At 33.1% G+C, this 14,839-nt stretch overlaps 1 protein-coding gene across 1 annotated transcript in view; it reads right to left on the bottom strand.

Annotated features, from left to right (window-relative positions):
* Positions 1 to 14,839, bottom strand: part of LOC149803388 (mutS protein homolog 4-like) — a 182,656-nt gene that overhangs the window by 26,772 nt on the left and 141,045 nt on the right. Inside the window, exons 19-22 of the mRNA XM_089953095.1 lie at positions 10,073 to 10,120; positions 8,100 to 8,267; positions 3,562 to 3,634; positions 2,987 to 3,051 (exon numbers count right to left, since the gene is read on the bottom strand). Coding sequence (XP_089809221.1) covers positions 2,987 to 3,051; positions 3,562 to 3,634; positions 8,100 to 8,267; positions 10,073 to 10,120 — 354 coding nt within the window. The remainder of the gene's footprint in view (positions 1 to 2,986; positions 3,052 to 3,561; positions 3,635 to 8,099; positions 8,268 to 10,072; positions 10,121 to 14,839) is intronic.

The raw sequence follows: 14,839 nt of genomic DNA, 5'->3' as shown, positions 1-14,839 counted from the left end.
TCAAATTATATCCGATTAGCTCACATCTGAGAGCAAAGAATCATCATTCGTAAAAATATGAAAAGTTTGATGCCAGGATGAATGGTCAAATTCTTTGCAGCAGTTATGGAGAATTTTTGTTCTTGTTGTATTTTGTTTTTAAAGTTTCAGACACTGTTATGTTATTGCATTAAAACATAAGATGAGATGCCGTGTTCTAACTATCAATAACTTTAATAAAAATAAATGACTAATGTGAGGTGTTAACGCAGAATGGTATCAAAGAAGGATGTTACGTATATCTGATTTAATACATATTTATTTTAATTTATTTTGTTTTTTTTTTTAATTTTTTTATTTTTTCTTACATGCTATTGTAATGTAAATGTATTCACTGGAGATGATATTTTTTCAGAAAATTGGTTGACCTGAATGATTCTTTTCATCAACACCAGGTTAGCCTGGAAGCTGATCTTGATTCAAAATTAGTAAAGAAAGTTCTTTCTTATTTTAAAATGATTGGTTGTTGTCAAGGTCATGATGGGACTATGTGGGTTAAGAAGTAAACACTTTTTTAATTTTTATTCTGGGAATAAAATCATTGGTCTAATCAAAGCCATATTCTGTGTACGTGATATAAACACAATCACATGACCCACCCCCTTCTAATTTCGCAACTTGGGGTAATTTCAAAACTGTGTCTTATGATTCAATATAACCTTTGTTTTAGAGACAGATCTCTCAATTTTGGCACTTTTCACACTGATGTTAAGTTATTTTGCTGTAGCCAGATTTGAGCTATAATTTTCTTCAGAGCAATTGGATTTTAAAAGGATTAATTCTTTATTCTCTGGAAATATTTTGAGGCATGCTCACACAGAAATTTTGGAAAGACATTGATTACAAATTTAATATGGATTTCCAACACCAGAGTGCCATTATTTGTATTTCTACAAGGAACTGTAGATAAGCACAGTACTGACTACAGCATACGTCATCGACATCCATCTTGGAATTTACATCAGGATTCGAATTTGAAATTATTACTAGGACTTTTGTAACTTAATTCATGGATTATTCTTAGATCATTTTTGGATCTGATTCTTGAAACCATTAGCTATTCTCCTTTTTTTTATTTTTACAGAATTTTCCAGAAAAATAAATTATTTGTTAAATTTTAAAAAGCTTGTTGTTTTCACTCTTTCTGTGTTACTGTATATTTGAGCCTAAAATGCAACAAGGAGACACCTGTAGATAGTACCAGTGGAACTATGACTCGTGCACAGAGGATTCTGATTGGTCAGTTACACATGTAAAATTTTGATGGCACTGTAGTGGAAATTTTTATCCAACTGACTGAATTTATTATAATTAAGTTCTCATGCAAACTGAAGTCTCAAATGACTAAGTGTTGAATATCCAAACTTGAAACAATGATATTGAGGATGTATCTTATCAGTTTAGTGCTATCAAACTTACTAAATATGTCAACAAGATTCATAAACAGTAAATAGTCTTTATTTACTCATTCAACAATTGTTCACAAATTGAATCAAGATGCACAATAATCCATTAAGTAATAATTTTCATCATCAAATAGTAATATGTCTTGAAGCCATTATTTATAAGTATAATAAGGAAAATAATTAGCATCATTCTAACTTTTGCATCTTTCAACATATACAAAACAACTAAGAAGAAAAAGATTTTTTTTATGCCAACATGACAAAATTAAGTTTAGGGCTTTGTAGGTCTGTGCTTTAGCATTTCAATATTTTTCTCTATATAATCCAGAAATTTAGATGTATAGAGTGCAGCAGATAATTAAGTACATCAACACAAGTAAAATTATATATTTTATAAGGTTGCTAGTATGTTTCTCTCTGTGAGTTGCACAATAACACCAAAATGTGACCAACAACAAGAATAAGTGAAAACGTTATTAAATGAAAAACTACTTTAATTATAAGTGTGAATATTTATCATAATCCTAAGTAATAGGCATGAACTTCATTATTTATATTATCTTTCCTGGGTGGACCACTGTGGTGGCCTAGTGAATAGAGAGTCCACCTCAGATGTGGGAGGTAGCAGGTTTGAACACTGGCTGAATCATACCAAAGGCTTATAAAACTGGTACTAACAGCTAGCTACCTCACTTGGCTCTCAGCATCAAGAGTTTAGTGTTAGGACTGACTGGTCGGCCTGGTGTCAGGATAATGTGACTGGGTGGGACATCATGTTATATGTCTGCAGCATGATGCCCCAGTGCTAGACATCACTATAAACTGTCACACTGCAGACATTGTAGCGATATGACTGCAAAATTGTTAAAGCTACATGAAAAATTAAAATCAACACACATTACATACACACATTTTCTTGGGTCTGGCAAAAAGATTTCTCCATTTCAAAGGTAAAACATGCCAGAATGTAATATGACAATCCAGATAAATCTCAGTAATATCAGGTTTTGCTAACTTAAAAAGGAGACAAATTTAGAATATCATTACACCACTTGGGATACAAAAAGTTCTATTTTACTCAAGATTTCCACTTTTACTCTGCATTTCACATGTTGTATTTCTCCATTTTTTCCACACATTGAATTCCGGGCTATGTGTACAATATAATCTTTATCTATTTAAAATAAAAATGTTTCTGTACAAGAATAAAAAGTATATCCTCAATTCTAAAGAAAATCTAATAATACTTAAGTTATGCAGGATTATAAAAATTGTTCAATATATAGCTTAATGTAATTCTTTGTTTAGTATTACATATATAATAACATTTAGCATCAAGACTAGCTCAGGCACATTAAAACAGATATCTCTAAGTTAGAAATATTTACATCACCATTTCATATATCTAATTCGTTTTCAAAATTTCGCACAATTAACACCTCCAAATTTTTTAAAACAAAAGGCCCATGGTACCATTTACAGGAAATCATTTTAGTGTAAATCTGACTCCAAAATTAGCAAAAGACACAAGTCTGCAATACCTTTATTCCTAATAGGTATTCACAGATAGCATGACAAAGGCCAATTCCTTCCTCTGCACTTGTACCTAATATAAAGACAGAAAATGGACACTAAATTAGAGAGAAACTGAATACAAAGGACAGTTAATAATAATTATTCTTGTGTTTTGTGGTGACAAAATTTGTTTTGTGATTTTTGCCTAACTGTGCTAGCTAGGTATTTGTCCAAAAAATTTAACTCCATCACAAAGTGTGAAAATAATGACAGCCTCAAACTCTCACCAACCACCTACATGCATATATAAATAAGCCTACAAAAATTTCAAAGAAAAGAAAACACAGACAAATGACTGTAATGGCCTGAAAATCTAACCATTAAAATTTATTACATAATAAAATGTAGCTTTTATGCTAAAATGGTTTCATGACAGATTTTGACAAATGGCCCACTGCAAAACAAAATAACTGCAAAAGATTAAAAATATTTAAATCTTACAGAAATTTCTTGACACTCATGGGCTTTTAGAGATACTGTCTGATAAATTCAACATATTAATCTTGCGGAAAAAGATGGGGAAGAAAATAAAGTATTTTACCTCGTCCCAATTCGTCAATAATAATGAGAGAATTGTTAGAAGCACTCTGCACAATGTAGTTGATCTCTTTCATCTGAAACAAAAATATCTTTATATAATAGTTACTGAAAATAAATAACGGTACTTTATATAATAGTTACTGAAAATAAATAACGGTACTTATTACATGAAACAGTATAAATATTATCTTTCTTATTAGTTTCCATGCTGTATGTGTAATATGCATGCAAATTTATTTGGAAGAGATCATTATGGTATTTATATTTCTTCCTGAATTACTTCACAATTTATGACTATTTCTTCTGCTTGTATTCTGTATGGTTTATTCTATTATTAGGAATAAAGATAATCAATCGATAAGTTTATCTAATATAAAGCCACTTTGAGACTTTAGGGCCATTCTGTTTCAACGGATAAGTCAGGTTTAGAAGGCAAGACAAAACAACCAGTTTATATAGGAACTGAATGTCATATTTTACTGTTTTCATGAAGCTTGAAAATTTATGTGCATGAACTGTCATAGCAAATCGAAGGGGTGTAATTGATTTTCATACCTTATGACCTTATGAACCCTGAAAATATGAAGCTCATTTCTCATAATGACAAATATTTAAGACAAAATTGAATTTCAAGAAATAAATAACTATAGAATGTTTTAAAGGTTGTGTATAAATATTGAAAATTACACTGGAAAGGCACATGCATACATAAGCAGTTCAATTTTAGATATTATGAACTAATTATTTAGTTTTCTGCATCTAATGATAAATTTTTAACCAAACTAAAAACTTATTACAAGGCTTGATAAAACATTAAATTATTAGCTGATGCTCTCCCACAGAAAGTATTAATTTGCGCAATGGGTATCAAGGGAAAATTATCTCCTCAGTCTCATGGTTTAGATTGTGATTGATTTGGATTTAAAACATAGATTTAAACGTTCTGCAGTCATATCGCTACAATGTCTGCAGCGTGACAGTTTACAGTGATGTCTATCATTGAGGCATCATGCCACAGACACAGGCATCATGTCCCACCCAGCCACATTATCCTGACAACAGGACTACCAGCCCTAACACTAACTCCAGATGCTGAGAGCCAAGCAAAGCAGCTGCTAGTACCATTTTTTACATAAATCTTTGGTGTGACTTGGTCGGGGTTCAAAACTGCAACCTCCCACATCCAAGGCGCAGTCTGATGGCTGCAGGTCTAACCGAAAGCTGCCTTCCAATTCTGATATGTACTTTAGATTTTTTTTTAGTGGAATATCCCTATCTTTCTCCAAGAGGTCACACGAAAAGGTTTTGGAACAATGTGAGACTTTAATGGCCCCTTAAAAGATCCAAATTTATGCCATTTGAACAACAACAACAAAAATCATCAGTATTGTGAAATATATTAAAATAACCTTTAATACTAAGGACATCCGTTTCAATAACCAAATTCATGGTTATCTCTTGGTCATTCTGGGTAAATATCTCCAAGTTCAGCTAACTTGATTAGGTTAAACAATTCAACCTGTGACTGACTTCACAATCTTTCATTCAATGGTTTTGAAGATTTTAACTGAAAATTACTTTGTAATAAAGTGGTAACATGGGAAAATCTTTAATTACAATCCTGCAAATATGAACGTTTGTGAAAAAATAATAAAAGAAGTTAATTTTTTGTTGATTGATAAATCAAGTGATAGCCCCCACCACTACAACCAACGTTCCCTCTAAGGCATGTGCACTAGTGAGTGCCGAGCAAAGGCAACTGAGCAGACTGCAGAACCTACTGAGCAAATTTTTTTTACAGAAATTGTATCCTCAGGCAGGGTGCGTCAAAGGGGGTGGGGGTCACGAGTCACTTTCACACTGTGTAAGCTAGGAACTCAACAAATAGGTTTATATCAAGCACTCAAATGATCCATACTGCAACCTCCAAACATTCTGGTCAGATCTTGATAAATTTAACTCACGATCAGTTCAATTATGACTCAATTACATAATTGTTTCAAGCTTCAAGTGGTGGCAGAAAATTCCCAGGGTTTTCTTGACTTTCATAAATATTTTCAAAATTTAAGGACTTTCAGTCGGGAAAGAATTATCATTTTTCCCCCGACTTTTTCCTGATTTCCCTGTAGCATGGGAACCCTGTGGGCTGTGATTTTTTTTGGTACTTATGTTACAATTATAGTTTAAAGGTTATATTTTGTTTCAAATTTTAGTCGCTATATTTGATAACAGATCTGTATGATTTAGACAAACTTGAATGATCTAAATCCAAGGGTGCTCTCTGTTAAATCTGGTCAAGCTCTGTTATGGTCATTTCTTGAGAAGTTATTTAAGTTTTTCATTTTTAGTTCTTGTGGATATATTTGATGGCCAATCTGCATTATTCGAACAGAATGGAAAGGTCTTGATGTCAGAATTCTGTCAAATTTGGTTGTGGGATTTATTGAAAAGTCATCTCAAGGTGTATGTATACTTTTCATAAAGCAGTCATATTTCTCAGTCCACACTAGGAGAAATTTTGGGTAAGTTAGTCATCATGTTTGCCATTCATTACTTTTGTATTCTGAATACAGTATCAATTTTTTTTTTACAGTTCAATGTGCAATGAAAAAGTTTCAACATAATATTTTCATGTCGCTGAGCAACTTTTGTGTAAATTTAGTGGTTACTTATATCTGCATTACATTTAGTGTACGAGATTTTCAATTAAAATTCACACATGAAGATAGAGGAACTGAGACAAATTCAATGCATCTGTAGCATAATCAATAGTAAGTTATCACTCTTTGGAGGTTATAGGCTGATTGCTATTAAAAGTACACAAATTTATTTTGTATTTCATCCTGCACAAGTAGGAAGAGATGATTTGTACCATGATGTATCACTTGTTTATCATAGTAACCTATAGCAACCTAAGCTCTTTGAGAGGTTAACATTATTTGGTAAATCAAAGATACAGCAACAAATCTGCTGCCTCAAACTAAAGAAATGCTAAATATTTTATAATGTTTAATTGGTATTTTTTAGTGTATACCATTTGATTCAAAATATACTGCTGTTTAAAGTGATAGTTTAAGTTATGAAATTGGGATTTAAAATTATCACTGTATAAGCCATGAACATTATTTCTCTTTATGAGGCAAACAAGAGACCAAAGTGGGCATCAGATCACTCACCTGATAGGCCTGAAAGCCAAAATCAAGTGGATTGTTTTCATTTTAACGTAGCTTTAACAATCTAAGTCATATCATCATGATGTCTACAGTGTGGCACTTTACAGTGATGTCTAGTACTGGGGCATTATGCCACAAACACTGGCATCATATTCCAACAATTCACAATATTCTGACACCAAGCAGACCAGTCCTACACTACACATGCAATGCTAAGCTCCAAGCAAGGCAGGTACTAGTACCATTTTTAGGTCTCTGATATGACTCAGATGGGGTTAGAACCTGCAATCTCCAGCATCTGAGACAGATACTCTAACCATTTAGGCCACTGGAGCAGTCCAAATTAAAGTGCAGTTGTCCAAGAAATCTGGCCCAGTGCATTTTATTGCTTTCTGACATTTAGGTTTTTCTATTTTGTTTATTGTGCAAACCTGAAAGGTTTTCATGACAGAATGTTTTCAGTCAAATATAGTCAAATTTTGTTCAGCTTACTTTTACTTGTAAAGTTGTTTGCAACATATTCCATTTTTTTATAGGTGGTAATACTTGATGATGGATTCACATCACTTACACAAAATGTGAAAGACTTCATATCAAAATGTCCATCCCCATCCCTTGTGGACGTGGAAATGAGAAAATGTCCTATATGTCCTTGTGTATTTTGGAAGACAAAACTTTCTTGTCCTCGGATGTATCCTGTAATGATGTTCCAGCTAAAAAAATATCTGTATTTTTTTTTAAGTGTGGTTCATACAAAACAAATGGATCTTTATTTTTAAGATTTGATCATTTTTTTTATTTTAACTTTATTTTATATTATTATGTCTTCTATTAATACCAAAAGTAAATTGACATTGCATAGCCAGGATTGTACTGATATACCGTTAAATGTTTTAAATACATATTAAAAAATGCTTTTCATTAATAAGTCATTTTCTTCTGAAGTTTGTTTAGAAGAAGTCATTTGATTCAAAGGTTTTTAGTTTTGGCATCATTTGTAAAAATCTGAAAGGCCTAGGGCCTTTATTTGAGGATGCTTCCTGAAAGTTTGGTCAAATTCTGTTCTGTGCTTTTTTATTTACTTAACGATTGCTTTGTTTAGTTCTGGTTGCCATATTTGATGGCAGATAAGAGATATTTGTCTCAGTGTGAAAGACCATATTGCCATGGTGTTCAGATTCTGCTTGGTGATTGTTGTGAAGTCATTGGAAGGTTTTTCTATTTCGTGATGGCAGTCATATCTGATGACAGATTAGTCTTGTTAGTAGAAATCTGACAGATCTGCATGCCAGGATGCTGAGAAATTGATAAATAAATCCAACACTGACTTCAAACCTTTCTTGGCATATATGAACTTAAAATTCACCTCTAGCATGAATGAGGAACAATTGGTTTCAATACTGTCATCACTTCCAATCCTTGAAAAGATCTGATCGGCTGTCCGAAATGAAGCATACTGTGCTGGAACATAAGATCCCAGTTGTGCCATTATCTGTAGTAGGGCGATCTGGCGAAGGTAAGTTGACTTTCCACTCTGCAATTAAATTCTGAATAATAATTACATGCAGAAATAAAGCATATACCTCTTTTGCATTTTGAAATCTTTCAACTAAGCTTTGTAATGCAGCAGTTATACCTGTAATCTGGTTGAACAAAGTATCATAATGTATGTTCTGATTTTATATATTGCAACCAAAAAAAAAAAGAATTTTTTAAATGAAAGTATGAATCTTTATTATCTCTAATAGTTCTAAATTCATAGTAACATTCAATGATGTTGAGACTCTAATGATTTAGGAGAAAAAAAACTAAAGCAACTGCAATGGCTCATCCTCAATCCTAATAACTGTTTATCCTATCACCCCTTTATATACACGAACAGAGTACTCCACCCTCCCTCCAACAATGACTCTGGGGTCAAAGCACAAAATCCAACAGACAAGCAGCAGGATTAAAAACACACCAATACATTAAAGGTGTAGTCAATAAAATGTATAAAGGGCATAGTGACCTAATTTTGTATCATGGTAAAAGAGACGTACCTAAAAGTTAAAAGCATACATACACATGAAAAACAGTAAGTCATAGGGACCTAATTTAGTGGTCTACTACTCTTCAGGACCCAAGCATAGAACTATTTTCATGACTGTGACCGACTTTAATAATTGTGGTGTACTAATTATCAAGCCCGCTACACCACTCAACATTCAGGATTGTAGATGCAATAGTATCTGAATTAATGACTTCAATATAAAAGGTGTACATTTCTTATGCCATTCTGCCACTGCTAACTACAACAACAGGGTAAAACATTAGCTCTCCTGAACACTAAGAAGGCAGGCAAACATGGGTTTAGCAAAGAGGTCTCAAACATGCTGTCTGTGGGCTGCATGCTGTATCCTGTGGACCGCAAAATGATTGGCATCACAAGGTGTCATGAGAGATAACAAAGGTGGTGCAGCCCATGGGCTATCAAATATGCCCTCATGTGGTCCTCAAGGTGGTTTGAGTTGGAGACCCTGGTTTAGCACCTGAGTCAATATTTTAGTGCACTCAGTCCAGAAACTTTCTTCATAGCAAGATGCCCCTCATTCCATCATATAAAGTACAGTTACTGCCATGTCCAGTGAATGGCAAATCCCCATACAATGTTGTATTGCAAACTATACCCACTTGCCAGACCATGATGCTCAGCCATCCTAAACCCAAACCCATAACATGTATTATCTGTCCTCCTGCATGAACTGCATCAGAATTTGGTTAAAAAATATATTTCCAGCCAGAGGTTTAGTAATATATGGATAGACAGAAGGAAGGTATCAAAATATGACCTGCTAAAGTCTAGGGTAATATTTTTTACTTTATGCATGACAGTAGGTTTATTTTCTAACACACACACACAGTATCATCTTTACAAAGAATAAATATTTGCAAAAAAATTCCTCAAATCTCTTTGGAAATGAACGCAGAAGAGAACAAATATATGGTATGCATTCAGTAGAATTACAGGCATTCATTCTGTTCATTATATCATATGAACCTGAACACTGTCCCATCTAATAACAGAGAAATTCACCTGTAATTTCACAGTGTTACAGCATACACACACATACATAGGGCATCATCTTCATAAAGTAAATGTTTTAAATTTTGCTCTGAATACACTCATGAGAACATAAAAGAACGAGAATTCCAAGAAAGTGTATTCATATACCTCATCAAACACTTAAACTACAGGTGGATAAGAGTCAACCTGCACAGTTACCTATAGTTGGCCAACAAGTATTGGGTAACAAACTGTTACCGACAATGCAACTCGAAATAAATTTGATTGCTCACCATATTGGGACCAGTGATGATGATGAAATTACACTCCTCAGAAGCATACTGTAAAAAAAAGTGATTTTGTCTCAGTCTATTGACATTAAACACAAAAAAGTATTAACATTTTGATAAACTGAAAAATTTAACTTTAAATCTTTCGGTCAAAATTAATTTAAAAAAAGGTTTATTAATAAAAAGAACTTCAAAACACCTCTTTTTGGTACTGTAAAATCTTGTTAAACTGAATTCACCATATAAATTTGAAAAGGCAATATAAATTAGCAATACATTTCAAACCTCCTTGTTTCCACAACTGGTAACACATTTCTAGTGTCCTTGTTTCCACCCTTTTTCAAAAACATGTTCAAAACCTGGCAAAAGTTGATTTTAAACACGCTCAGAACAACAATGATAACTTAGCAAAAGTAATTTTAGATATGTTAAGAATGGTGACAATCTAGAAAAGGGTAATTTTAGACACGCTCAGAACAACTTTAATTACTTGAAAAAGTAATTTTAGGTATGTTCAGAACAGTGATAATCTAGAAAAAGTTAATTTTAGATATGATATCAGAATAACAGTGATAACTTGAACTCTCATGAATTAAAGCTTAAAACTGATAAATCGGATTAGTCTTAGTTAATGTTTGACTGTAATTTCATATACCACATAAGTACCTTAGTGATCACACGAGATGACCTTCACATAAGTTTTGGGGTGGGATGGGGTGTGAAAGGTAAAACTATTTTTAATTATGTAATACTTACACACTGTTACTGTGTACATTAATCTCATGACAAAAAAAACCCACTCATCTGTAACTTTGATCTGAATACATCCACCCATACCATGGAGAATTGTCACTAGGATGCATTACTTGTGTACTTCACATGCCCATTTGCAGAAAAGTCATCTATTTTCATAGACACTAATAATGCCAGGACATCAGTGTAGTGGGTAGGCATTTAGCAATAGCAATGAGTAAGTATTTGCATTATTCAAAGCCCATACAAAATTTTCCACATGGATTGGATATGGAATCCATATGTACTTTTAAAGAAATATCCATATGGACATTTTTATTCTATAGTTGAAGCACTCTCATGGATTTCAGTGTATCCATATGGAATTATTAAACTGTTATGAATTACTATGATTGATTTTGTTATTATTTTGCATGTGCGTATTCTCTGATTTCTCCAACACAAAAAAAGGTAAATACATAACATGTTATGGCAAGTTTGCATAATACTGCTATTAAAATGCAGCATAAAACCTATCCTGATCATCTCTAGCACAGATTCAACTGAGACTGGGGATTTCCATAGGTAGTGAAGCTAAGAAATGAAAGTCGTGCAAGCAAAGTTCTGGAAGGAAGCCTCACTCAGAGGTTTATTATGATTTTTCAATAAAGACCACTAAACACTAGACAGCTTTCATTTATGTATAAGACAGGTCTTTGCAGCTCAAAATACTAAAAAGGATCACAAAGATTTAAATCAGAGGCACTCACCATGCCCTGAAAGAATTTAAGTGACTTAGAAATGGTAGCCTAATAGCCGATTATAGTGGATAATAATTTCCTTTTTTTCCAAAAGAAACAAAAGGAAATCAGCGACTGAACTCAGATGGACAGCTAGGATACTACTGTTCAGTCACAGAAGATTCTCCTACTGGCATCATTGGCCTTGGATGGTCTGAATGATACAACTTGAACATTTCCCAACAAATTCGCTAGGCAAATAGATCTTTTGAGATGAGCCAAGCATGAAGGCTGAGAACACAAGGGTTGTGAGAAAGATAAGAGCAGTTAAAGTTCTGACTTCATGTAGAACTTGTGGTAGAAGTCAGACTGGCTGGAAGGCACACACAAGAAGCCAACCCAATGGAAGCTTTAATGCATATGCAGACCATGCTCTCTGGAGAATGTAAAAGGAAGTTAGTTGTTGAGTCTGGTCAAAAGTTGTCAAAGACTTTCCCCGCAGTATGCAAAGGCACTCTGTTACAGAGCAGGGTAGAGACAATTCTCTGAGAACTATTTGCCTGTGCTGACAGACTTTCGATGATACATTCTTCTTGCTTGGAATGTGGTGACATTGGCGCATGATGTCTATCTAGTAAAGATGCCTGTTAATAATAATCCAGGTAATAAAATAAACAACCTGGTACCCGTTCAAAAAAGTTTTTCAACTTCAGATCGAGACAGAATAAAGATTACACTTTGAGGCTCGTCTCGTGTTTACATTTATTAATCATCACAGGGGCTCGTATGGTTGTTTACAATTTACTTGTCATATTTGTACTATATAATACAAGAGAGGCAATTCTCTCCTTTCTCGCGTGACCTATTTTTAGAATAGTCGCTGATATTTAAAACTAGACCAACCTAACTACATGCCCGTCCATGGTTTGTGTGCCATTTTTCTTGCGACAAATGCGCTCAAGTACTGATGAAGAAATATGTAATGGAATACAATTTAAATATGTACTACAATTCAAAAAGAGAAACAATTTAAATATGTACTACAATTCAAAAAGAGAAAGTACAATAGAAATGTCTAGTTTAACTAATGGCATTTTTGCCTCAAGTGTGTAGCCTTGGAACAAGTGTCAGATCTTCAAGTCAGGGCTGCTGTTCACGTTATTTTACTGGACTCTTTTGCAGTGGGAAACCCAAGACAGATATTTTTGTCATGGCAAAGGCAACACAAACACTTGGTTACCATAACATGCACTTCTTATAACATGTAAGGAAAAAAATGAACATAATGGACAACTATACAGAAAGAACTTATTCACAGAAATATTTAAAGATAATGGAAATCTTTTTTATTTAATAACACTGAAAAACATCTAAAAAATTCACCACATTTGTAAATTTGGTAACTTTTGCATTAATTTTAAATGAAACAATTCCAAGAAATATGATGGGATTCTTGAACATGAAACTGCTTGTCATAGTTTCATTCTATTTTGATACTTCATAAGTAGCAGACCAGTCTAAATTGAAAATAAATGGTGCCAGATATCACTAACAAATGGGATATATGTGACTGACGGATGTTATATGACTGAAAAATGTTAGAGGAGTGGGGTTTTGTTAAACTTAAAAAATGTTGCACCGGATTATCATTAAGTGATGAACCATGGCAGGTCGAGGATACTACAAGAGTCATCATTTGTGGTCTTTACTATTCGTGAAAGTTACTGTAGACTAGTTAAAGTAAGTGTTATGCATGAATAAGTTATCGATTTCTTTTATGTCTATACTCTTCTACTAACTACTAATCCACATGGATTTAGCCGAATTATGACAAACATCTTAACTTTAGATCCAGAAAGCAATTATAAATGTACTTTAAATAAATATGTACCTTTTTCATAGTTTTCTGTAGTGATGCCATGTAATATATAGACTGCATTTTAATGCTCAGATCATGCTCTTTTTGCCATTTATATTAGTAATAATTACACTTAAGCCTCTCTTGGGCATTGGCATATGTGAACCTACAACTATTAATATATTTCAAAATAAATTGAATTATTTCTTGACCTTAGCAAAATATAAAATGTTACTTTTTCTACAAATGTCTTTTCTGCAATTTTTAAATTTTTAAAAAATTTTATACATGGTAGAGAAACAAAAGAGTTTTATGCATAAAGGAAATTCTTTAAGTGATTGTACACTCAATTAGCTATGCAGTCATTTTGTCAGTGAATGGAAGACTGGATAAAAAATTCCATTTAGTAAAATCTTGTAAAATAGATAGTAATTGCTGACAGCAAAGTTAGTTACAGAGTAACTTAATAAAGCAAGATATCTGATGTCAATTACTTGTACATGCTATTTACCAACAGTGAATGCACTGTCAAATATTGTCTCGGCAAATCTTGTAAATTTTAACTTCTGGCATTAAATTTTTGATAGAATTGTCGTATATTTGTTTCAATGACAATCTGCTGCCAGGAGGGGAAAAAAAATGTGGCAGTTATTTACACACTAAATAAGCTTTCTTAAAATATATACAGTGAGATCCATCTCATTCTGCCAACATTATATACATGATCGAGCTTTGTGAATTTTGCTTTTTTTAAAAAGAAATCAAATAATAAAAGCATGCAAAATGAAATGTTTTCCACAACAGATACTTAATTTGGTATTTAGGCATTAAAGGTGGTTACTTCCCCCTTTTACGGTCAAGAGACTGGTCTACAAATTCTAAATATATACACAACCTTGAGCTACAAGAACACAAAACAACCATTGTAGCCTTGTGTTCAAAATTATGTGTATTTTCAAAGTTGAACCATCACAATTTAGCTCATTCATTCGAGAAATTTCATTGTCTGCAGAACCAATATATGTGTAACCAATCTTATTACCCAAGAGATAATCTGAAATCACAGAGTTATCATGTTGGTGAGTAAACTCAAGAGTGTGTTGTATTTTGCAAGTTTTTGGGAATGCAGATTTGCATTTAGCGTACACTTTCAATTTTGTGATTTAAATAAGTCAAAAAATGACTTTGTAATGTTATTTCACCCAGTGACTGAGATGACAACTCTGCAGATCACTAGTATTTATTGATATTCTTGCCAAACTGCTGTAATCAATGCAATGCTGTCAGTTATCGACAATAGGGTCACGAGTTTATAAAATTACATGCACGCTTGTTAATCTCATTTCCGTTATTCTTAGGGTATTTTTTCCTCTAGCATATCAAATTAAACAATTGTTCAGAGGTTATTACATTTAATTCTTTCATTTTCAAAGAAGATGA

Source organism: Sinohyriopsis cumingii, chromosome 3, assembly GCF_028554795.1.
Source record: "Sinohyriopsis cumingii isolate HCF-2022 chromosome 3, ASM2855479v2, whole genome shotgun sequence".
Taxonomy (NCBI): Eukaryota; Metazoa; Mollusca; class Bivalvia; order Unionida; family Unionidae; genus Sinohyriopsis; species Sinohyriopsis cumingii.
The sequence above is the reverse complement of the archived record's forward strand: the minus strand, read 5'-3'. Positions and strand labels throughout refer to the sequence as shown.